This window comes from Oryctolagus cuniculus, chromosome 4, assembly GCF_964237555.1.
Source record: "Oryctolagus cuniculus chromosome 4, mOryCun1.1, whole genome shotgun sequence".
Taxonomy (NCBI): Eukaryota; Metazoa; Chordata; class Mammalia; order Lagomorpha; family Leporidae; genus Oryctolagus; species Oryctolagus cuniculus.
The window spans coordinates 173583699-173608549 of NC_091435.1; the positions used below are offsets into that span (position 1 = coordinate 173583699).

Consider the following 24851-nt stretch of genomic DNA (forward strand, 5'->3'; position numbering starts at 1 on the left):
TACAAGAGTGCCTATGGCCAGAGACAAGGCAAGATTAAGGTCTGTGGTCAGTTCAGTTTACAGCCTATGAGTATCTAACTTCGGGATTTTTGCCTCCAACTATTGGAAAAGTTATATTTAGCATATAGTTTTTTTTTAAGATTTATTTATTTATTTGAAAGAAGAGAGAGAAGAGGCAGAGAGAGAGAGAGAGAGAGAGAGAGAGGTCTTCCATCCGCTGGTTCACTCCTCAGATGGCCAAAATGGCCTGAGCTGAGCCAATCTGAAGCCAGGAGCAAGGAGCTTATTCTGGGTCTCCCATGTGGGTGCGGGGGCCCAAGGACTTGGGCCATCTTCTACTGCCTTCCCGGGCCATAGCAGAGAGCTGGATCAGAAGTGGAGCAGCCAGGTCTCGACTGGCGTCCATATGGGATGCCAGCGCTTCAGGCCAGGGCGTTAACCCACTGTGCCACAGCATCGGCCCCAGCATACAGTTTTAAATTTTTTTTTGTTTGTTTTGAACCTTCGATAGAATATATATATATATATATACACACACACACACACTACCAAGTGCAGGAACACCGTGTGTGCGGTGTGTCACTGGGTGAGGGGCTGGGATCTACGCCAGACGGACGTCGATGAAGCCACACGCGGTCTTGACAGAAGCGGGGTGCGGCTGGCGACAGTCATGTCTCAGGCTTCTCCAAGCTCAGCAGCATGTTGGGGATCCCGCGGCTGATGGGGAACAGCTGTGGGGCTCCGGGCACTGCAGGGTGCCCTCCAACACCTCCAGCTCCAACAGCATGTAGCCCATCTTCTGAGAGACGCCCCGTCGCAGGCACAGGGGGAAGCCTCGAGCCCCCCCCCCCCCCCCCCATGGAAGCTCAGGAGGTTGTGGGTGAACAGTTCTAAACTGTTACTTTTTAAAACATATTTATGGGGCTGGTGCTGTGGCTTAGTGGGCTAAGCCTCTGCCTGTAGCACCAGCCAGCGTCCCATATGGGCACCGGTTCGATCCTCTCTGCTCCACTTCAATCCAGCTCTCTGCTGTGGCCTGGGAAGGCAGTAGAAGATGGCCCAAGTCCTTGGGCCCCTGCACCCATGTGGGAGACCCAGAAGAAGCTCCTGGCTCCTGGCTTCGGATCGGTGCAGCTCCGGCCATTGCAGCCATCTGGGAGTGAACCAGCGGATAGATGATTTCTCTCTCTCTGCCTCTGCGTCTCTGTAACTCTGCCTTTCAAATAAATAAGTTCATCTTTAAAAATAATAAATCAGCTTTATTTTGTTTGAAAGTGAAAGAAAGAGGTGGAGACAGAGATAAAGAGATCTTTCAACCATTAGTTCATTCCTTAAATGGCTTCCGTGGTCCCTGCTGGGCCAGGCCAAAGTCAGGAGCCAGGATGTCCATCTGGTCTCACTTATGGGTGCAGGGTCCAAGTACTTGGGCCGCCTTCTGCTGCTTTCCCCAGACACATTATCACCAAAATCTAGAGAGGAAATCAATGGTCATCAATATGGAAACCCTCAGTTATAATTCATACTATAAAATACAAAATAACCATTAAAGAGATTGAAGTACATGTATTAATTAGAAATTGTATTCATGGCATATTTATTGAAAAAGGCAAGAAATTAAATATGCATGATCCATATTCTATAAAACAAAACTACAAATATGATTCTATACAGATGATTAAATTTACATATCTATAGGTCTTTATTAAAATGGAAAAATAGAATAAAACCTAAATTATCAATAGAGGTTATTTAGGGGAGAAGATTATATTTTGGGGAGTGGGCATTTGATGTAGTTGTTAAGATGCTGCTTGGCACTCTGGCCTCAGAATCAGCCCTAAAGGCACTCGGATCTGGCTGAAAAGCCCATGAGAGTATTTCAGGCATGGAAAGCCAAGACACTCTGGCAAAAAGATCTCTGTGAGTGAGATCCCAGTGGAAAGAACAGGTCTTCAAAGAGGGAGGTGCCTTTCTCTGAAGGGAGGAGAGAACCTCCACTTTGACTATGACCGTGTCTAAACAAGATAAGAGTCGGAGAACTCAAGGGGCTTCCATAGCCTTGGAAACTCATAACTGGTGCATAGGGAGATTACTGATGCCATAAACAGGAGTGTCAATTGGTAAAGTCAACAACAGGAGTCACTGTGCACTTACTCCTCATGTAGGATCTCGGTCCTTAACATGCTGTACACTGAGGCTTAATGCTATAACGAGTACTCAAACAGTATATTTCACTTTGTGTTTCTATGGGGGTGCAAACGACTGAAATCTTTACTTAATGTACACTAAACTGATCTTCTGAAAAAAAAAAAAAAAAAAAAAGAAAGAAATTTTCAATTCCCAACTTGACTCTCACTGGGATTAAACATGACAATAGGTCTGATCTGATTTCATCATCATTTAAAAAAAATCATCTATTATTTTTCACTTTATGTTTCTGTGTGGGAGCAAACTGTTGAAATACTTACTTAAGGTATACTAAGCTGATCTTCTGTATATTAAGATAATCGAAAATGAATCTTGATGTGAATGGAAGGGGAGAGGGAGTGGGAAAGGGGAGGGTTGTTGGTGGGAGGGACGGTATGGGAGGGGAAGCCATTGTAACCCATGAGTCGTACTTTGGAAATTTATATTCATTAAATAAAAGATAAGCCGGCGCCGTGGCTCAATAGGCTAATCCTCCACCTTGCGGCGCCGGCACACCGGGTTCTAGTCCCGGTTGGGGCGCCGGATTCTGTCCCGGTTGCCCCTCTTCCAGGCCAGCTCTCTGCTATGGCCAGGGAGTGCAGTGGAGGATGGCCCAGGTGCTTGGGCCCTGCACCCCATGGGAGACCAGGAAAAGCACCTGGCTCCTGGCTCCTGCCAGGATCAGCGCGGTGCGCCGGCTGCAGCGGCGGCCATTGGAGGGTGAACCAACGGCAAAGGAAGACCTTTCTCTCTGTCTCTCTCTCACTGTCCACTCTGCCTGTCAAAAAAAAAAAAAAAAAAAAAAAAAAAAAAAAAAGATGCTGCTTGGGATGCCTGGGATCAATTCCTAGTTCTGCTTTTTTTTAAAAGATTTATTTTACGGGGCCAGCGCTGTGGTGAAGTAGGTTAATCCTCCGTCTGCAGTGCTGGCATCCCCCATGGGCGCCCGCTGTAGTCCAGGCTGCTCCTCTTCTGAACCAGCTCTCTGCTGTGGCCTGGGAAAGCAGTAAAAGGTGGCCCAAGAGCGTGGGCCCCTGCACCTTGTGGGAGACCTGGAAGGAGCTCCTGGCTTTTGGCTTTGGATTGGCCCAGTGGAAGGGAGACTTTTCTCTGTCTCTCCCTCTCACTGTCTGTAACTCTGTCAAATAAATTTTAAAATGTTTTAAAAAAGAGATTTATTTTATTTATTTGAAAGGCACAGTTGCACAGAGAGATTGAGAGACAGAGAGAGAGAGTGAGAGAGAGAGCTATCTTCCAGAGATCTTCCATTTACTGGTTCATTCTCCAAATGGCTGCAACAGCTGGAGCTGGGCCAGTCCAAAGGCAGGAGCCAGAGCTTCATCTGGGTCTCCCATGTGGGTGCAGGGGCCCAAGCACTTGGACCATCTTCCACTGTTTTTCCTGGTGCATTAGCAGAGAACTGGATCAGAAGTGGAGCAACTGGGACTCAAACTAGAGCCCATATGAGATTCCGACGCTGCAGATGGTGGCTTAACCCGCTGCACCACAGCACGGGCCCCGGCTCTGCTTCTGATTCCAACTTCTTGCTAATGTGCACCCTGGGAGGCAGCAGGTGACGGTTCAGGGACTTGGGTCCCTGATACCCAAGTGAGAATCCTAGATTGAGTTCCTGGCTCCCAACCTGACCTGGCCCAGCCCTAGCTGTTGCAAGCATTTGAGGAGTGAACCAGTGGGAGGAAGAATTTGCTCTCTCTCTCTTTCTCTCTCTCTCTGTTCCCATCCTGTCTCTCTCTCTCTCTTTCAAATAAAAGTTAAATAAATAAAATTTAGATTTATATATAAAATATAAAAGATTATATTTTTGCTTTTTTACAATGAATATATACTGGCTTTGTATAGAAAGGTAAAGCTTCCGTGTGCCACATCAACAGTTGTTAAGACTGAGGTCCAGCAGAGAGCGTGGTCAAGTCCATTGGTCAGTGTGGCGGGGGAGGGGTTGGGGGTCATGTCCTTAGAGAATGCTGAAGAGAGAGACGAAGCATGAGGGACATTGCCTGGGACCGACAAGGAAGCTGCAGGACGGGGCAAGATACAGAGGCATGGAGGACAACGAACACTCTTCTGTGCTCACAAGAGTGTGAAAACCCCTACGTGTAACCTCTGAGTTCCGCGGACTCGGAACAGGAAAGGCAAGGAGGTACACAGAATGAGGACACGCGAGGGGAGCACGGGACAATCTGACGTCTCTGGGGCTGTGAAGTGTGCGGAGTGGGGAGAACACGGGGGAGGGTGAGCAGGAGCCAGGCTGTGAGGGAGCCCACACGCATCCTGCAGGCCAGCGGCAGCAGCCAGTTACCAGAGCTGGGAAGGAGTATTTCAGGGTAAGACACAGGCCTTGGGGATTCTGGACGCAGGTGATGAAAGAGAGTGGGGTACCTTGACTGACTTCCAAACTTTTAAGAGTTTTATTTAGAGAGAGGGAGATACACACACACAGAGAGACAGAGAGATTGGTTCATTCCAGAGATAGCTGCAACAGCCAGGCCCGGGCCAGGCTGAAGCCAGGAGCCAGGAACGTCTCCGACATGGGTGCAGGGGCATAACCACTTGGGCCATCTTCCACTGCTCTCCCAGGCCATTAGCAGGGAGCCAGGTCGGAGTGGAGCAGCTGGGACACAAACTGGCACCCATATGGGATGCTGGTATCACAGTGGCAGCTTTACCTGCTACGCCAGAATGCGGGCCCCACCTTGCACACTTTTTACCTGGGTAACCAGGTAGATGGAGATGCTACAAGCTAAGGCAGAAACACACAGATGGAAAACTAGGCTTATTAAGAGAAGCAAGAGGGCAGGAGGAAACCCAGGAGGGGCGTGACGGTGGAGTGCCGTGGTGGGGGATTTCGGTTTGGACATGCTGCATTGCGGTGCCTATGGGTCATCAGGGGAAGCTGTCCAGCGGACAGGTGTGTATGTGCTTAGACTCCTTCTGTAGAAAGGCAGTGCAGGGCCTGCCCGAACACTGGCTGAGTCACAGAACAGCCACGGTCCTTACCTTCCCAGATCTGAGAGCCTAGAGGAGACGCCAGTCAGGCTCTCAGGGAGAGGACCAGGCTAGAGCGCTCAACGTACACAGGGAGTGTTTCTAGTCAGAAGCCCTTGAGATTCCTAGAATTCACAAATACCATCGACTATGGGCTGTACCTGTTAGGTATATCATCTCATCGAAACTTCACACAAATCCCACGAAGCATAAGGTGTCACAGATGAAGATAATGAAATGCAGAGAGCTGGCCTGTAAATCAGAATCTCGGAACACGGTGCTGCACTTTTGTGGTTTGCACGTATGAAGATTCTTGATGAGGGCTAAGAAAGTGCGATCTGTGGTGATGCAAAGGGCTGATACAGCATTTGTGGTCAGAAAGGAGGAAACCAGAATTCAAGGTTTCATCTGCATATGGTGATTTTGGCTAGCAGCCTTTTTTTTCCATCAACTTTTTTTAATTTTGCTTAAAAACTGTCTTTTTTTCCATTTTAATTTTTTAAAAATTTATTTGAGAGGTAGAGTTATAGACAGTGAGAGAGACAAGGTCTTCCTTCTGTTGGTTCACTCCCCAAATGGCTGCTATGGCTAGTGCTGCGCTGATCCGAAGCCAGGAGCCAGGTGCTTCTCTTTGGTCTCCCATGAGAGTGCAGGGCCCAAGCACCTGGGCCATCTTCCACTGCCCTCCCGGGCCACAGCAGAGAGCTGGAATGGAAGAGGAGCAACTCAGACTAGAACTGGTGCCCATATGGGATGCTGGCGCCGCAGGCAGAGGATTAACCAAGTGAGCCATGGCACCGGCCCCTTTCCATTTTAATTTGAAAGGCAGAGAGACGGGGGAGAGAGAGGAGAGATATTCCATCTGCTGGTTCACTCCCCAAATGTGTATAACAGCTCAGGCCGGGCCAGGCTGAAGCCAGGAGCCAGGAACTCTATCCTGGAGAGCGGCAGGAACACAAGTGCCGAGTTACCACCTCTGCCTGTCAGGTTGTGCATCAGCAGGAAGCCAGATCGGAAGCAGAGTGGTGGGGACTTGAACCTGCCACTCTGACATGGGATGTGGGTGTCCCAAGTAGTGACTTCAGGCACTGTGCAGATGCCAACCGTTGATATACCTGGAAAGGAATGTGATAATATAGGTAATGCTGTTTTCTGAAGCATAGTCCTAGTGACTATGTTATTCTGAAAACTTCCTGAAACATGGAGGTGGTGTCTATAATCGGAAGGGGCAGAAGAATAGCAATAATTAGGGTTGTCCTGTAATTACGAGGACTGCTTCTTTGTGTTGAAATATGTGGGTACGTTTCAGGGCGAATGAAGCTTTGGCCGTGATACTGGGTGCCAGCCCATTTGCAGTGTCCTGCTCTGCAGAAAGGTGTGCCAGTCCATGGGCAGCCACTGGGAGTTGAGTTCAGATCACCATCATGGAAGACAGGCACGGCAGGGTGCTCTGGCTGTTAGTGCGGCACTCTGGGAAGTGGGGTAATGTCAGAGCCCTAGTGAGGGCATCTACACCCATGCTGGCAGCACCCAGAGTGGCTGAAGACGTGGGAGAGCTCCAGGGAAGAGCAGATAGGGGTGAAGCCCTCCATCACGTTTGGGATTTCACTGAAACGTGAGGCTTCCTCACAGCCCCCGTCTGCTTCATTTCTCTGCAAGTTAATATCTCATTGCTCTTAAATAAACCTGTAAGGTACTCTTAATGTTTGCAATCTACCAAGGCTCTCTCTTATCTCACATAATTGAACCTCTTCTGATTTAAAAACAAAAACACTTTTCTTTTTAAATTTTATTTGAAAGGTAGAGAAACAGAGAGAAGGACAAAGAAAGAGAAATCTTTCATCTGCTGGTTCACTTCCCAGATCCCACAGCCAGGGCTAGGCCAGGCTGAAGGCAGAAGCCTGGAGCTCACACGGGTGGCAGGGACCCAGGTACTTGAGCCATCACCTGCTACGTTTCAGGGTTTGCATGAGCAGGAAGCTGGAGTTGGAATCAGAAGGAAGACTTGAACCCAGGCAAACCAAAATGGGATGCAGGCACCCTAAGAAGCAACTTAACCACTGTGCCAAACACCAGCCCCCCTTTAACATTTGTATTTACTTGACAGGAAGAGACTGACAGAGCTCCTATCTGCTGGTTCACTCCCCAAATGCCAGCAATGCCCAGGACTGCGTGAAGGCCAAAGCTGGGGGCTGGGGCTGACCCCAGGTCCCTGACACGAGACAGGAACCCAACTGCTTGAGACATCGCTGCTGCCTCCCGGGATCTCCACCAGCAGGAAGGAGCCACGTCAGCACTGACCCCCGCATTCAACGTGGGCCAAACAACTGCCCTCCTCTGCCCCCGACTCCAGATCTTCGTCTACGTGGTAACTCAACTCTCACATCCACTTATTACTAAAGTCTGTGTTGATGGGGTCTGTGCGCGTGTGTGTCTACACACGCGGATAAACATAAAACTGAGTCTGATGTTCAGGGTGACCGTGGAAGTGAGGCTGCGTATGGGGCACTGGCGCTGGCAGCAGCCTTCAGGCCTGTGGAGGGAGCTTCACCTCTGGGAGCTAAGCACGCCTGACGCTGACCACGCGGGCGTTGGCTGTGCGGTGACAGCCTCGGGCCAAGCGTGCGCCGGCCCTGCAGGCCCTGTTCCGGCGCGGATGCGCTGAGGACGCCGGCCGTGACCGAAGAGAGCTGTTCGCTCCGCTTCCTGCCCTCAGGACACTTGCTAGAAGGCGCAGCCCGCGTGCGTGCAGAGGTGCACCGCAGGCGGCGGACGTGGAAGCGGTCCAGACCCAGGGCGTGCACGCGTGGCACACACAGACACTGCCGTCTCCGCGGACTGCCGCCGTCAGGGCTACCTCTGCGCCCCGGCAGTCAGCACCCCTCACAGCACCCCGTCTCGTCTTGCTTTTCCCCAAATCCTAAGTCGCGTGCGGACGGCGACCTAGCCCGGTCCGAGGGAGGCACAGCCCGCGCCCACGTGTGCAAGCCCACTCGTCACGCTCACGACCCACAAAGAGGCTCTGCGCGTTCTTTCCACAGCCCCAGGGGCCCGGCCCTTAGAACAGGGGGAACGGGTTCGGGAACGCATCCGAAAACACACGATTTCAGTGAGGCGAGGGATGGAGGCGGGGACCCAAACGACTGCGGCGGGAGCCATCGGGACCCGGGCCCGGGGAAGGCAGGAGGGTCCCGCCGGGGACCCGCGTGCCCCGCGCCCTCCCTGGACACGCGCACTCGCGGGCCGGTCTCCGGCTCCCCCGCGGCCCGGCCCCAGCACGCATGCGCGGGCGCCGCCATCTGCCTTGTCCCCTGCAGCCCTCCGTAGGGCTTCCCCGGCGAGCTCCACGTCGGCCGCGCAGGCGCCCTGGGCACACCGTTCACCTGCTGCCGTTGTCGCCGCCGCCGCCGGGGCTGGATGGGGGGCCGAGGCCAGCCAGTGGCACCCGGAAGAAGGAGACGCGGCGGCGGCGACGCCGACACCCGCGGGACGAGCGCCCCGACCCGCCCGCGAGCTCGAGGAGGCGGCGGCCAGGCCCGGCCCCCGCGGTCGCTGGAGTAGGGAGAAGCCGCCGCCGCCGCCGGGACGCCGCGGGCTGCTGTCCCCTCAGGTCTCGTCTGCACACTCAGGACCCCGGGCTGCGCCATGTTCAAGAAACTGAAGCAAAAGATCAGCGAGGAGCAACAGCAGCTCCAGCAGGCGCTGGCTCCTGCTCAGGTACAAGGCCGCCGCTCGCGTCCCCGCTTCGCGACGCCCCTGACGCCGGCCCGGGGCGCCGCTCCGAGACCTCTGACCTCTAACCCCGGCCTGTGGAGGTGCCCCGTGACCCCTGACCCGGGCTGCCCCCAGCCCCCAGACTCCGTCCCCGAGTGGGTGGGCAGATCGTGGCCGGAGCCCTCGTGACCTCTGACCTCTGTCCCCGGCGTCCGGACCCCTGTGGGACTCGTCGCAGTCGTCCCAGGACGCAGCCCTGCGGGGTGAGGGCGGGCGGGGAGGCCCGAGGAAGCCCCTCGGCGGCCCGGGCGCCGGCGGGAGCGGTGGCACCGTGCCCGGCCTGCCCGGCCTGCCCGGCCTGCCCGGCGCGCCCGCGGCCGTCACGAGTCCGGCGCTGGGCGGGCGGCCGGGGCCTGTGCGCGCCCTGCCCCTGCCCCTGCCCCTGCCCCTGCCCCGGCGTGGCCGCGGGCGCGCTTTCCAGGCGCAGGGGTGTGTGCGCGGGGCTCGGCCCCTGCCGACCTTTCTGCGGCTCACCTCGGCCTGTGGGTCTCTCTCGCCTCTGCCTCCGGTTCCCGAAGTAATCATCATAATCAGTCAGTCTTAGGGAGGCGGCTGCAGCCTCGACTGCTGCCCCGGCCAGTGCCGAGACCGTGCGTGCAGGTGGCTCTGCAGAGGACGGGGCCCTACCGGCTGGTCTGCCCGCTCGGTGTAGCGGTGGCTGGCGGCTGACTTCCCGGCCGTCGCCGGCGTCCGTCCTCACTGCGCAGCGCTGGGACTTAGAAGTGGGAGCAAGCGGGCACGCGGGCACGCGGGCATGGCGGCGAACGCGAGCCCCGAGGTTGGCAACGCGCAGCCTCCTTACGTGAGTGGTGACCCGGGCTCTCGGAGTTGTCCTGAGATCACGGTGCATTGTAGACCTGGCTGCGCGGGGTGTTTCCTTTCAGTGTTGTGGTTGAGTAAAAGCTAGCCGGGCCGGCGTCGCGGCTCACTAGGCTAATCCTCCGCCTTGCGGTGCCGGCACACCGGGTTCTAGTCCCGGTCGGGGCGCCGGATTCTGTCCCGGTTGCCCCTCTTCCAGGCCAGCTCTCTGCTGTGGCCAGGGAGTGCAGTGGAGGATGACCCAAGTGCTTGGGCCCTGCACTCCATGGGAGACCAGGAGGAAGCACCTGGCTCCTGCCATCGGATTGGCACAGTGCCGGCCAGAGTGGCCATTTGGGGAGTGAACCAATGGAAGGAAGACCTTTCTCTTTGTCTCTCTCTCTAACACTGCCTGTCAAAAAAAAAAAAAGAAAGGACATAAGTGCTAATGGGATATTGAGTATGCTACTTTTCATTTGTGGTGTTTAGTTTCTCTATGAAAATAGTTCTGTGTGAACAAAGACGTTGCTGTGAGGACTAGCAGTAGTAAAAGCTGGTGACCGGCAGGTGGTGCAGCTGAACGCTGCTGCGAGATGGTGCCTCTGAATCCAGTAAAATCACTCGTGTGAACCACTTGTAAAACAGTTCTCTGGGGTAAAGTGTGCATTTATCCAGAACTGAAAGTAAATTGACCGTGTTCAACTACTGATGGAAACTCAGTTCTCTTCTGGTTCCATGCCCCGTGCTTTCCCAGGGGCATCAGCAGGGAGCTGGATGGGAAGTGGAGCAGCCGGGATGCAACCTGGCGCCCGTGTGGGGTGCTGGCCCTGCAGGTGCAGCTTAACCTGCTGTGCCACAGCGCTGCCTCCTTGTTTCTTTTTTAATTAAAGACTGTTTTAGGGGCTGGTTTGGTGGCACAGCAGGTTAACCTGCTGCTTGCAACACTAGCATTCCATACTGGAATGCTAGTTCTGATCCAGCGCCCTGCTAATGTGCCTGCCTGGGAAAGCAGTGGAAGAGTGCCCAAGTCCTTGGGCCCCTGCCACCCATGTGGGAGACCCACATGTAGTTCCAGGCTTCGGGCTGGGCCTGTTCTGGCCATTGTGGCCATTTGGGGGTGAACCAGCATATAGAAAATCTGTCATTCTCTCCCTTGCTCTCTGTCACTCTGCCTTTCAAATAAGGAAATCTAAAACAAAACAAAAACCCTGACACAGAAGAATTCTACAATTAAATAGGAAGGGGTCTTCAAAAAGTTATTGGAAAATGGGAATTTTCCATGTGAATTTCAAAATCTTTGCACCAAAATGACTTGTATTAATGTGTTGCCGTGTCGGAGGAGGATCAGGTTTGAGGCACTCAGAGGATGAGACCTCAGCTTGCAGGGTCCCTATCAGGGCTGCGTGAATCCTGCTTGGCTACAAGCATGGTGCAGTCGTTAATGCTTCATCAGAACTTTATGGGGACAGCTCCCCAAATAAATCAGCAGTTACAGATGGATGGCTCACTCTGAGAAGGGACAGACGATGCTGAAGATGAAGCCTGCAGCCTCAGTTTGAGGAAAAAATTAATCATGCTGTAAGTGAAGAGCACTAATGATGCATAGCAGAAGTAGTAGCCTGTACCATGGCATCTCAATTGGTTCAGCTTTCACAGTTCCGACTGGAAAGTTAAAGTTGAGCAGACTTGCTGCTTGATGGGGGCCAGGAGCAGAGCATTTCTTTAGATGATTGTGGCAGGTGAGATGTGGCTTTACCATCCCACCCAGACGACAGCAAGACAGCGCAGTCAAAGCAAGAGCTGCTCAGGGCGGAGGTGTTGTAGTCTAAGCAGAACCAGACTGGTCAAGAGCCAAGGTCTGGCGGCAGAGTTTTGTTATTGCTTAAGGCATTTTGTGTGCGGACTTTCTGAAGGACCAAAGAGTGATAGCATTAGCATATTAGGGGAGTGTTCTGAGAACATTAGTTAAAGTTTTAGCAAAAGAAAGCTTCAGTAGAAGGTTCACATTTCTCATCAAATAAGGGCAAATTTGGGAAAGCTTTTATGGGAAATAATTAGCCATCCACCTTAAAGTCCTGGTCAGTTCCTTTTGACTTTATTTTGTTCCCTAATTTTAAAAGAAAATCTCCAAGTGACACCCATTTGTCTCCAGTTAATAGTATGGAACAGACTGCATGGATGTGGTTACATTTCCAGGACCCCCAGTTACGTGGAGGGTCCTTGCTGCCATCATTGCTTACAGAAGTATCTTGAGCTTGATGGAGCTTATGTTGAGAACTGAAGTTTACTTTTTTTTTTTTTTTGACTGGCAGAGTTAGACAGTGAGAGAGAGACAGAGAGAAAGGTCTTCCTTCCGTTGGTTCACCCCCCAAATGCTGCTATGGCTGGCGCTGCGCCGATCCGAAGCCAGGAGCCAGATGCTTCCTCCTGGTCTCCCTTGCAGGTGCAGGGCCCAAGGACTTGGGCCATCCTCCACTGCCCTCTTGGGCCACAGCAGAATGCTGGACTGGAAGAGGAGCAACCTGGACAGAACCGGCGCCCCTGAAGTTTACATTTTTTATTTTTACCTTTTAAGAAAAATATTTTTGCCGGCGCCACGGCTCAATAGGCTAATCCTTCGCTGGCACACCAGCTCCTGGCTTCAGATCAGTGCAATGTGCCGGCCGCAGCACGCTGGCCGCAGTGGCCACTGGGGGGTGAACCAATGGAAAAGGAAGACCTTTCTCTCTGTCTCTCTCTCTCACTGTCCACTCTGCCTGTCAAAAAAAAAAAAAAGAAAAAAAGAAAAATATTTTCACTTTCCATTTGAAAGGCAGAGAGTGAGTGAATTCTATCTGTTGGTTCACTCCTCAAATACCTATAGTAGACAAGGGGGGAGCAGGCTGAAGTTAGGAGCCACCATTGCTCACAGGTGCACAGTAACAGGAAACGAATCAGAAACGGGAGCCAGGACTTGACTGGGCACTCTGATGCAACATGTGGGTGTCCCAAGCAGCATCTTAAACACTGAGCTGAACCTCTGCCCCATTTCTCCAATCACACTTTTCCTAAATTTTTTGAAATCCCATCATATGTATGATGCACCATGTGAGGTTTGGTACACATATACATTGTGTAGTGTTTAAAAATCACGGTAAATGTAGATACTTAAACCTTAATTCCTCCTTTTTTTTTTTTTTTTTTTTTGACAGGCAGAGTGGACAGTGAGAGAGAGAGAGACAGAGAAAGGTCTTCCTTTGCCGTTGGTTCACCTTCCAATGGCCGCCGCGGCTGGCGCGCTGAGGTCAGCGCACCACGCTGATCCGATGGCAGGAGCCAGGTGATTCTCCTGGTCTCCCATGGGGTGCAGGGCCCAAGCACCTGGGCCATCCTCCACTGCCTTCCCGGGCCGCAACAGAGAGCTGGCCTGGAAGAGGGGCAACCGGGACAGAATCCGGCGCCCCGACTGGGACTAGAACCCGGTGTGCTGGCGCCGCAAGGCAGAGGATTAGCCTAGTGAGCCGCGGCGCTGGCCCCTTAATTCCTTTATGGTGAACACATTCAAAATTCCTTCTAGCTTATCATTTTAATTTTATTCATTCATTTGAAAGATAGATCTTCCATCTGCTGATTCACTAAATGCTCACAACAGCTGGGCCTGGCCAGGCTAAAACTAGGAGCCTGGAAATTTATCCAGATCTGCCACATGGATGGCAGGTACCCAAGTTCTTCGCCCATCACCTACTGCCTCACAGGCTTCATGCTATAGCGGGAAGCTAGAAGCAGAAACGGAACTGGAACTCAAACCCAGGCATTCTGATACAGGATGTCGGTATCCGGAGCAGCATCTGAACCTCTGTGCCAAATGTGTACAATATAGGGTATGTTATAGTATAATCGTATCATATGGTGCATTATCCATAGTCACTCTACTGTGTAACACAATTCCTGAATTTCTTTTTGCACAACCTTTTTTTTTAAAAAAAAAAACATTTATTTATTTATTTGTTAGGCAGAGAGAGAGAGAGAGAGAGAGGTCTTTCATCCACTGGTTCACTCCCCATGTGGCTGCAATGGCCAGAGCTGTGCTGATTTGAAGCCAGGAGCCAGGAGCTTCTTCCAGTTCTTTATTGTGTGTACAGGGGCCCAAGCATTTGGGCCGTCCTCTATTGCTTTCCCAGGCCATAGCAGAGAGCTGGATTTGAAGTGGAACAGCCGGGACTCAAACCAGCGCCCACATGGGATGCCGGCAGTGCAGGCGGCAGCTTTACCTGCCATACCACCGTGCCAACCCCTTCTGAATTTTTTTCCTACGTAACCATACCTCAGTGTCACTACACCTGGTATAACCACTGGACTGTGCTTGTTGCTTTGTTTTAGTTTTCAGCTTGTGTTTGTTTCATAGAAAGTATAACTTCTTAAAACTCTGAGAAGATAAGCTTTATATATACATGTATATTAAGTTCTGTTTCTTGATTTATCTGATTTTCAGGGTTTCTCTCTCTTTTTTTAAAGGTTGATTTATTTGAAAGGCAGAGTTAGAAGGAGAGATGGAAAGATCTTCCATCCGCTAGTTCACTCCCCAAGTGGCTGCAATGGCTGGGGCTGGTCGAGGCCAAAGCCAGGAGCCAGAAGCTTCTTCCTGGTCTCCCACATGGGTGCAGCACTTGGGCCATCCTCCGCTGCTTTCCCAGGCGCGTTTGTAGGGAGCTGGATTAGAAGTGGAGCAGCCGGGCTAAAACATTGGTGAATTCTCAGCAATTACATGTTCTGTATGTAGGCATTCAGCTTGATGAGCACAGCCGTCTTACCCCTGAGGTCACCCTGCAGGCCATCCCAAAACCTATGAGGTAATAAAGTCCTTAAGGTACCCTGCCCTCTTACTTGGCACTTTGAATGTCTCTCATGAATGTTCATATCTCCTGAGACAGTGAGGGTTCATTCCGAGTAGCCATGAGCCATGCTGCGTGGTGCGGAGGTCCGTGTGTTTCATGGTTACCTGTGACTCACTTCTGTCCTTAAGCTTCCCCAGGAAATCACACTTTGTGTAATCCTGGGTTTGTCCACCTCTTCCTTGAGTCTCTCATACCTCTGTCTTGCTCGTTCTCATACACTGGGTATTACTGGAACACCTTAGTAAAGATGCTATCTAATTTTCCTATCTTCCTTTATAGAAACATTCAGTTGAGTTGACATGCACTGTATGTACATGAACTGTGGAGGGTATCAGTCTACTTCTTGCACATTATTGGCTGTTGGATGAGAGTTAGGGTGAAAAATAGGTCATCTTTCTTTTCTTTAAAGATTTATTTATTTGCTTGAAAGGCAGTTACAGAGATGCAGAGGTAGAGAGAGAGAGAGATCTTCCATCCACTGGTTCACTCCCCAGATGGCTGCAATGGCTTGGAGCTGCACTGATCTGAAGCCAGGAGCTTCTTCTGGTCACCCATGTGGGAGCAGGGGCCCAAGGACTTGGGCCATCTTCCACTGCTTTCCCAGGCCATAACAGAGAGCTGGTTTGGAAGTGGAGCAGTTGGGACATGAACCGTCGCCCATATGGATGCTGGCACTGCAAGCGGTGGCTTTATCTGCTATGCCACAGCACCAGCCCCTAGATCACCTTTTAATCTAAGTATGATGCCTTTAAATTTTCCTGAGTATCTTGTACTGAGCACGTTAGATAGTCATGATGTTTTAAAAATTTTGAACTAGAGTTCAGAGCTTCTTTTTTTTTTTTTTTTTTAAATTAAGATTTATTTATGTGGCCAGCGCGGTGGTAGTGGGTAAAGCTGCCACCTGCAGTGCCGGCATCCCATATGGATGCCAGTTCGAGACCTGGCTGCTCCACTTCCCATCCAGCTCTCTGCTGTGGCCTGGGAAACAGTGGAGGATGGCCCAGCTGCTTGGGCCCCTGCACCCACATGGGGGACCCAGAAGAAGCTCCCGGCTCCTGCTCTTGCTATCATTTGGGGAGTGAACCAGCAGATGGAAACACTTGCCTGTGCTCACTCTCACTCTCTCTGCCTCTGCCTCTCTGTAACTCTGTCTTCCAAATAAATAAGTAAATCTTGAAAAAAGATACTTATTTACCTATTTGGCAGTCAGAGTTATACAGACAGAGGAAGAGGCTTCCATCTGCTGGTTCACTCCCTAAGTGGACGCACGGCTTGGAGTGAGCCAGGCCGCAGCCAGGAGTCAGGACTTCTTCCAGGTCTCCCACGAAGGTGCAGAGACGCAAGCACTTGGGCCATCTTCTGCTTCTTTCCCAGGTGTGTGAGCAGGGAGCTGGACTGGAGGCGGAGCAGGTCTTGAACTGGCGCCCATAAGGGATGCCAACATTGGAAAAGGTGGCTTTACCCACTATGCCACAATGCCAGCCCAGATAGTCAAGATTTTTTACTTAAAAATTAAAACAAAATGTTGCTTTATTTCTATCAAAGAGTATGTTACATTGTTCTAAGGGCCAAGAACTACTAAAAGGACTTTTAAACTGTGTTTGCCATTGGCAGTGCTGCTGTGGGGAGGTCTGGGCCATTCTTCCTTTTCAAAGAGTTTAGGGCCCTTCCTTTCTGTCTTGTCTGAAACTTTGTGACATTTATGCCTCAGTATGGATTTCTTTGCGCAGTGGTGGGAACTCTGTGGGCGCAGCAAGGAGGGAGATGTCTGTGCTTCGATCCATGGAGACTTGTAACGATCACTTCTTTGACAGTTCCTCTCCTCTGTTCTCTTCCCTCCTGGAACTCCATGAGTTGGCTTCTGCACCTTATAGATCGATGGTCTATTTTTTACTCTATCGTCTATGTATGTTTTTGTCCCACTTCTGAGAGGTGTTTTTCAGTTTATCTAATTTTCAACTGGATTTTTACTTTTGGTTGAGTTATTTTTAAAATTTCCAGTGCTGTTTCTTACTGTTTTTTTGCTTTTTCATAGCATTGTTCTTTTTTTTTTTTTTGACAGGCAGAGTGGACAGTGAGAGAGAGAGACAGAGAGAAAGGTCTTCCTTTTGCCGTTGGTTCACCCTCCAATGGCCGCCGCGGCTGGCGTGCTGCGGCCGGCGCACCGCGCTGATCCGATGGCAGGAGCCAGGAGCCAGGTGCTTTTCCTGGTCTCCCATGGGGTGCAGGGCCCAAGCACCTGGGCCATCCTCCACTGCACTCCCGGGCCACAGCAGAGGGCTGGCCTCGAAGAGGGGCAACCGGGACTAGAACCCGGTGTGCCGGCGCCGCTAGGCGGAGGATTAGCCTAGTGAGCTGCGGCGCCGGCCCAGCATTGTTCTTATTATACATATAAAGTTTTTGATCTTTCTGATGATACTAGACACATTTTCTTTGTTTTGACATTCTCTTTTCATATTTATTGATTTTGCTTTTTCCAGGTTCATTTATTTATTTATTTATTTGGCTCTTTGACATTGGAAATTTTCTTCAAGTATTGAATGCTCTTGGATGTCTGGTCCTGTTTCAGGGTAAGGCAGTGAAAGTGCCCATGCTTTGTGGGAGTAGCATATGACAGGGATCGAGAGGGCTCACTGCTGGTTGATGGGCTGTAAATGGCTTTGTTACTGGGGGGGATACCCATGTGTCAGCAACCAGAGGTCCTTTCTAGGTGGCCACGGAGTGTCTCCAGAGAAGTGTTCTGTTGCGGGAAGCCTAGCTGCCCAGGAGGGGCCGCGCCTCCCCCAGCACCGCACAGACTGTCACTCAGTCCCTCTAAGTTTAGCTGTAGACTTTCCCCTCTGCCCCAGCTCCCTGCGCTTGGTGCTGCCCAGTCTGGAGCCTCATTGCTCCCTCAGAGGCTGTGCAGGGTGGGCCAGAGGCTCTGGGGATCTTTCAGCTAGTCTTTCTGGCTTTGGTCCTACCTCTTCACTTCTACATCCTGTTATGCCTTTTGCTTAAGGTTCTGAGTCTTACGAGGGTTTTGGGGATGAAAACAGGCAAAGAGGCCTTCTTCTCATCAGTATTCCCTTCGTTAGGTCCCTGGTATTGTAATGTCACCAGCTATGCTAAATTCTTCTTCTTTTTTTAATTTAAAAAAATTTTTTTTATTTCACAGATAGAGTTAGGCAGTGAAAGAGACAGAGAGAAAGGTCTTCCCTCCGTTGGTTCACCCCCAAATGGCTGCCACAGCCGGTGCTGCACCGATCCGAAGCCAGGACCCAGGTACTTCCCCCTGGTCTCCCATGCGGGTGCAGGGGCCCAAGCACTTGGGCCATCCTCCACCGCCTTCCTGGACCACAGCAGAGAGCTGGACTGGAAGAGGAGCAACCGAGACCAGAACCTGGCGCCCACATGGGATACTGGCGCTGCAGGCGGAAGATCAACCAAGTGAGCCACAGTGCCACCCCCCCTTTTTTTTTTTAAAGAAAAGAGATTTATTTATTTATTTGAAAGAGTTACACAGAGAGAGAAAGAGAGAGAGGTCTTCCATCCAGTGGTTTACTCCTTAGTTGGCTGCAACAACCGGAGCTGTGCCGATCCGAGGCCTGGAGCCAGGAGCTTCTTCCAGGCCTTCCACGTGGGTGCAGGGCCCAAGGACTTGGGCCGTCTTCTACTGCTTTCCCAGGCCACAGCAGAGAGCAGGATTGGAAGTGGAACAGCAAGGTCTTGAACTGGCACCCACCTGAAATGCTGGCGCCTCAGGCCAGGGTGTTAACCTGCTGTGCTACAGTGCTAGCTCCCATTCTAAATTCTTTCCCATTTTTTTTTTTTCATTCACATACAGTCTTCTGAAAATTGGTTGAAATTTCTGAACTCTTTGGGAGAGGAGAGAGAAAATAGGAGCATATTTCCATCTGCCATGTTTAACTGGGCTTTTTCCTTACGTTATTTTTTGTTAAGTGGATTTCACTATATTGAAGGGCTGTTTTTAAGAGATAAACATTTATAACATGAAGAACATTTCATTTCTGACACTTCTTAGACATCAGGATGAGAAAGGTAGTTTTTTAAGGTCATGATGAAAAACTAACAATTTTTAAAATAAAGATTATTTATTTGAAAGAGTTACAGAGAAGGAGAGAGAGAAGTGATTTTCTGTCTATTGGTTCATTCCTCAAATGGTCTCAGTGTCCAGGGCTGGGCCAGGTTTAAGTCAGGAGCCAGGAACTTCATTCGGTCTCCCACATGGGTGAGGAGCCCAAACACTTGGACCATCTTCTGCTGCTTTCCCAGGGGCATTTGCAGGGAACTTCATCAAAAGTAGAGCATCTGGGTCATGAACTGGTGCCCATATGGGATGCTGGTGTTGCAGGCAATGGCTTAAGCTGCTTTGCCACAATGCCGTGCCACCTGTAACAATTCTAATAACTAATGACGAAGATTCTTTGGCTGTGTGCTTATGTGATGATTATCTGTAGGTGTGGGAGGGAGAAAGAGGAAAAAAAAAATCAGGTATTTATTATGCTTGTGCAGAGTAATGTTGAGAAGTGGGAAATAAGTAAAAATTGAGCATCAAAAGTGTTAATGTCACTAACTTCACATTTCATAACTCATATTATTTATAAGAAAAATAATCCTCACGTAGAGCCTCTTTATGCTTATTTTGCCATCAGTCCAGTAAATGTAAGTAGCTTCTAAACTAGTAGCAGGCCAGCATGGATAGCAGTATGGATGGGAGTGACAGCTGACCTCGAAAATGTTAAATTATGTTCAGCTTCCTTGTATCTTAGAAAACAGAAATTAGTTAATCAGTCAAAAAGCTATAGATTCAAAATGGTTAAGCTTCATTGATGGGGGCCGGTGCTATTATGGCTTAGTAGGTTAAGCCTCCATCTGTGGCGCCACTATCCCATGTGGCCGGTTCGAGTCCCAGCTGCTCCACTTCCAAACCAGCTCTCTGCTTATGGCCTGGGAGAGCAGTGGAGGATGACCCAAGTGCTTGGGCCCATATGCCTGTGTGGTAGACCCGGAAGAAATTCCCAGCTCCTGGCTTTGGATTGATTGGATTAGCTCAGCTCTGGCTGTTGCAGCTATATGGGGAGTGAACCAATGGATAGATCTCTCTCTCTCTCTCTCTCTCTCTTTGTAACTCTGCCTCTCAAATAAATAAATTAAAAAAAAATTATTGATGCCTGAAGAAATTTTGAGATACACATGAATGTCTCTAATAATAATTCTGTTTCTTAAATGTGCTTTCTATGCAATACCCAGATAATACAGTCCTAATAGAATAAGCTTTGTTTAAAATTTTTTATTTATTTCATTTATTTGAAAGAGAGGGAGAAAGAAATCCTCCCATCTGTTGCTATACTCATCAGTGTCCACTGGAGCTGGGGTGGGCCAGTGCAAAGACAGGAGCTGCAAACAATGCAGAGCGGTCACCGGCTGCCTCCCAGGATGGACGAGAGCAGGAAGCTGGAACCTGGGGCAGAGCTGGGACCCAAGCCCAGGCCCTCTGATGTGGGATGGGCTTCCCAGTCACGTCCTCACAGCTCCAGCAAACGCACGTTCCTGGTGGTAGCTTTTTTTTTTTTCAATGGGAAAATAAATTAGATCAGAGAATGAGGGTTTTCATGTCATACAGGTTAAGCTTGTTCTATAAAACTCTGTTTTAGAGGTGTGTCTGTACATTGAGTGGTATCATCCTCATCATTATTAGTTTGACTGTGAGTCCCAGAGGGAAAAAGTGTGAGAAACAGTGATCTAACAGGGGCTGGATGTTGGGGGGGAGGGGGTGTTTATTCTAATGGTCAAGGCACCCACGTACCGCATCAAAGTACCTGGTTTTTGTTTTTGTGTTTGTTTGTTTGTTCTCCTGGCTCTGGCTCTTGACTTCAGCTTCCTGCTAATGTGAACCCTGGGAGGCAGCAGTGATGGCTGAAGTAATTGGGTTCTTGTCACCCACATGGGAGACCTGGGTTGAATTCCTGGCTCCTAGCTTTGGCTCTTGACTTTGGCCCTGGTGCCAGTTCAGCCCTGGCCGTTGTGGACATTTGGGGAATGAACCAGCAGTTGAGCTTGCTCTCTTTCTCTACCTCTCAAAAATATATAACACTTTTTTTTTTTTTTTGGCAGGCAGAGTGGACAGTGAGAGAGAGAGACAGAGAGAAAGGTCTTCCTTTGCCGTTGGTTCACCCTCCAATGGCTGCCGCGGCTGTGGCCGGCGCACCGCGCTGATCCGAAGGCAGGAGCCAGGTGCTTCTCCTGGTCTCCCATGGGGTGCAGGGCCCAAGCACTTGGGCCATCCTCCACTGTACTCTTGGGCCACAGCAGAGAGCTGGCCTGGAAGAGGGGCAACTGGGACAGAATCCGGCGCCCCAACTGGGACTAGAACCCGGTGTGCCGGCGCCGCTAGGCGGAGGATTAGCCTAGTGAGCCGCGGCGCCGGCCAAAAATATATAACATTTTATAAAAGAATCCTACAGAAGTAGATGAAGCAGTCAGAAGACCCGTGTGCTGGAGGCAGGTGTTCGTCCCAGCAGTTAAGATGCTGCATGGGACACTTACATCCCATGTCCATACCCGTATTCCTGCCTTCCGAGTCCTGGCTCTACCGCTGCTGCTAGTGTGTACTCTGGGAGGCAGCAGGTGATGGCTCAAGTATTTGGGACCCCTGCCATCCACATAGGAGACCCAGAATGAGTTCCAGGGTCCTAACTCCAGCTTGGCCCAGCCCTGGCCGTTGTGGGCATTTGGGGGAGTGAAACATCAAGGAAGACCTCTTTCTGCTTTGCAGGTTAAAAAATGAAAAGACAGACAACCCTGTGCTAAGCCAGGGTTTGTGGTATGCAATCTGAGTTTTACACATTCTCGTCAGGAAGTTGGGAATGATGTTTGTTCTGCTTCTCTGGTTGGTTGATTGTATTTGAAAGCAATTGTAATTGTAGAGTATGTTTAACAGTGCCTGCAAGGTGCTGTGTTGGGTAATGCATTTGCCTTGAAGGGTAGGTGTAGTCTCTGTATGAGTTGAGAGACAGATAGTTGCAGCGTTATATTGGTGTGTGCAAGGGTCTTGTGGCTGCATACAGGAAGTCATTTCTGGAAAGCGTAAGGATGACATCTGAATATACTTGATGGCTATTGAAAAGTCATGGTGGGGCTGGCGCTGTGGTGTAGCAGGTTAACGCCCTGGCCTGAGCGCCGGTATCCATATGGGCAAGACCCGCTGCTCCACTTCCAACCCAGCTCTCTGCTATGGCCTGGGAAAGAAGATGGCCCAAGTCCTTGGGCCCCTGCACCCATGTGGGAGACCCAGAATAAGCTCCTGGCTCTTGGCTTCAGATCAGCACAGCTCCGGCTGTTGCGGCCAATTGGGGAGTGAACCAGCGGATGGAAGACACCTCTCTCTCTCTCTCTCTCTCTCTCTCTCTGCATCTCTGTCTCTCTGTAACTCTGGCTTTCAAATAAATAAATAAATCTTTAAAAAAAAAAAAAGTCATGGTACAGGAAAAGGTATCCAAGGCTTAATCCCAAAGGTGACTGTATTGTTTTCTCATGTTGCATAATAAATTACCACAACTTCGTGCCTAATAGGCAGTTACTATTTCATAGTTGTGTGGGTCAGTGCTTGGTGTGCTACGACAGGGTTCCCTGCCAGGTCTCGCACAGCTGAGACCGAGCTGTCGTCCAGGCTGTGTTCCCATCGGGAGCTCAGGGTCCTCCCGTGTGCCCTGCGGTTGTGGTGGAGTTGTGTGCTTTGTGGTTCTAGGACTGGGGTCCTCCCTCCGTACCGACTGTTGAGGGGAATCGGTTCCTGGCCGTGGCCCCACAGGCTTTGTGCTGGCCTTCAGGGAGCGGGAGCCCACTTCTCTGCTTTCTGCTCTCCACCTCCTTATTTGAGGACTTACAATTAGGTTAGGCCGATCCAGCTCAGCTTTTGATTATTTCAAGCTCAACTCACTGACCTTAAATATACCTTAGAAATTCCTTTGCCATGTAATAGAATCGTGTGAGTAGTGTATTCACGGGGCAGGAGTTAACTGTGCCTATCACAGCGCTGTGGGGACTCAGTTGATGTGACCACAGCTGTTGGTTATAACCGCTGTCTTACCCTTTTTTTTTTATTTTTTTTATTTTTTTTATTTTTATTTTTGACAGGCAGAGTGGACAGTGAGAGAGAGAGACAGAGAGAAAGGTCTTCCTTTTGCCGTTGGTTCACCCTCCAATGGCCGCCGCGGCCGGCGCGCTGCGGCCGGCGCACCGCGCTGATCCGATGGCAGGAGCCAGGAGCCAGGTGCTTTTCCTGGTCTCCCATGGGGTGCAGGGCCCAAGCACCTGGGCCATCCTCCACTGCACTCCCTGGCCACAGCAGAGGGCTGGCCTGGAAGAGGGGCAACCGGGACAGAATCCGGCGCCCCAACCGGGACTAGAACCCGGTGTGCCGGCGCCGCTAGGCGGAGGATTAGCCTATTGAGCCGCGGCGCCGGCCCTTACCCTTTCTTTAACTTAGACCATTACCTCGAGCCCTGGGCAGTATTCAGACATCAGATAATCTCAAGTGGCACTGTTTCCTGAGAAAGTCCAGGTGTGTTGTGGTTTGCCATGAGCCACCTTTGTCTATATAAAACTCCCAGTCCATAATTCCCCTCAATAAAATACATTTTGTTTAATACTGGATTTGTCTGCTGTTTTCTTCAGTCTCTTCATCTTTTGCCTTCTGCAGCAGGTTTTCTTTTTTCTTTTTTCTTTCTTTTTTTTTTTTTTTTTTTGACAGGCAGAGTGGACAGTAAGAGAGAGAGACAGAGAGAAATGTCTTCCTCTTTCCGTTGGTTCACCCCCCAATGGCTGCTCCGGCTGGTGCATTGCGGCCGTTGCACCGTGCCCATCTGAAGCCAGGAGCCAGTTGCCTCTCCTGGTCTCTCATGTGGGTGCAGAGCCCAAGCACCTGGGCCATCCTCCACTGCCTTCTCGGGCCACAGCAGAGAGCTGGACTGGAAGAGAAGCAACCGGGACAGAATCCGGCGCCCTGACCGGGACTAGAACTGGGGTGCTGGCGCCTCAGGCGGAGGATTAGCCTAGTGAGCCGCAGCGCGCCAGCTGCAGGTTTTCTCATACTGTGTTTTCCTGAAACAGTGACTAAACTGATTTTTCTTGTACTGAAATTGAGGCCTGTGATCGGTTAATATTTACTTGGTGGGAAAAAATATTAATCATGAGCCTAGATATGTAACCATCACAAGTCTTGGCAGATAGCTTAGAAGTCTGACTTCACAGATTTCTAATGGCTGTGAGAATTAATGAGCTCAAATTTGGTTTGAAGAACGCAAGTACCCCCCCCCCCCTTTTAATTATTTATGTAGGAGGCAGAGAGAAAGAGAAAGAGCCCTCCCATCTGCTGGTTCACCTCCCACATACCCACAGTGGCCAGGGGGAGGAATCTGAGAGCCAGAACTCCATCCGGGTTTCCCACATGGGTAGCAGGAACCCGATTATGCTGCTCCCACCGCTGTCTCCCAGGTTCTGCATCAGCAGGAAGCTGGAGTCAGGAGCTGGTGCCAGGGATCAAACCCAGGCCCTCCCGTGTAGGACGTGAGTGTCCTAACTCTTCTGTAGCTCCTTCTAAAGTGAGGATCTGGGCTCCTGGGGCGAATGCTCACGTGCAGTTAGCCCTTCATACAGTGTTTTGTTTTGTTTTGTTTTGTTTTGTTTTTTTTTTTTTACTTTTTACTTGCATCCGTTCTTTCATGTGCTGCTTACTCTCGCGATTGCAGAGGAAGAACAAGAAGCCGCCAGGTCAGGTTATTCCCGGTGATGTTAGTTTTCTGAGAACAGGTGTTTTAGACCCTCTTCTTTAACTTTGTAAGCCCCACCCATCATTTGATTTTATGTTTATCGAGGGCCGATGCGTGCTCTCAGTTGCTGACTAGACTCACATGAGGTCAGGCTCTAAGCCATCCTGCCAGCTTCTAAAATTTACCATGGAATGTATTTTTCAGATGGTTGGAAGGTCACACTCTAGGGTAGCCCTTTCCTGGCCTGCAGATCTTTGGATAGCTGCATTGATAACCCAGAGATCTTGATGACGGAGTCACTGAAAGACAGTGGCTGGTCAAGAGATACTTCCTTTATTCTAGTCCTACCTTTCTAATTACTTTCCTGACTTTTTACCCCCTCAGTCCCTTTTCCTAAAGAGCCTGCATACCGCTGTAAGTCTGTCCTAAGGAGCTCTTCCTGCTC

The 24851-nt window shown here is 50.6% G+C and overlaps 2 protein-coding genes across 13 annotated transcripts in view; one reads left to right on the forward strand and one right to left on the reverse strand.

Moving 5' to 3' along the window:
* Nucleotides 1-1238: 1238 nt before the first annotated feature.
* On the reverse strand, nt 1239-9945 carry LOC138849418 (homeobox protein cut-like 1). Of its 6 annotated transcripts, none has more exons than XR_011388284.1 (3): nt 9436-9736; nt 5349-5892; nt 1239-1469 (listed from the first exon to the last, which is right to left on the reverse strand). XR_011388284.1 is itself a non-coding variant. In XM_070073004.1 (2 exons), the coding sequence occupies exons 1-2, from the start codon at nt 9809-9811 to the stop codon at nt 1460-1462; spliced, it is 723 nt and encodes a 240-aa protein (XP_069929105.1). In that variant the 5' UTR covers nt 9812-9945; the 3' UTR covers nt 1239-1459. The 6 variants fall into 6 exon arrangements, 2 of the variants coding, with proteins under 2 accessions (XP_069929105.1, XP_069929104.1); XR_011388285.1 differs by lacking the exon at nt 9436-9736 and adding an exon at nt 9099-9225; XR_011388286.1 differs by lacking the exon at nt 5349-5892 and having other exon boundaries at nt 9436-9745.
* GOLGA4 (golgin A4) overlaps nt 8556-24851 on the forward strand; it is a 125089-nt gene continuing 108793 nt past the window's right edge. For 3 of the 7 annotated variants that reach the window (XM_051858947.2, XM_051858948.2, XM_051858950.2), the window contains exon 1: nt 8563-8904. In XM_051858947.2, coding sequence (XP_051714907.2) covers nt 8833-8904 — 72 coding nt within the window. In that variant the 5' untranslated portion in view covers nt 8563-8832. Of the gene's footprint in view, nt 8905-9636; nt 9764-24851 lie in introns of those variants that run through there. The other 4 variants (XM_051858949.2, XM_051858952.2, XM_051858951.2 and 1 more) reach the window with 3 other exon arrangements.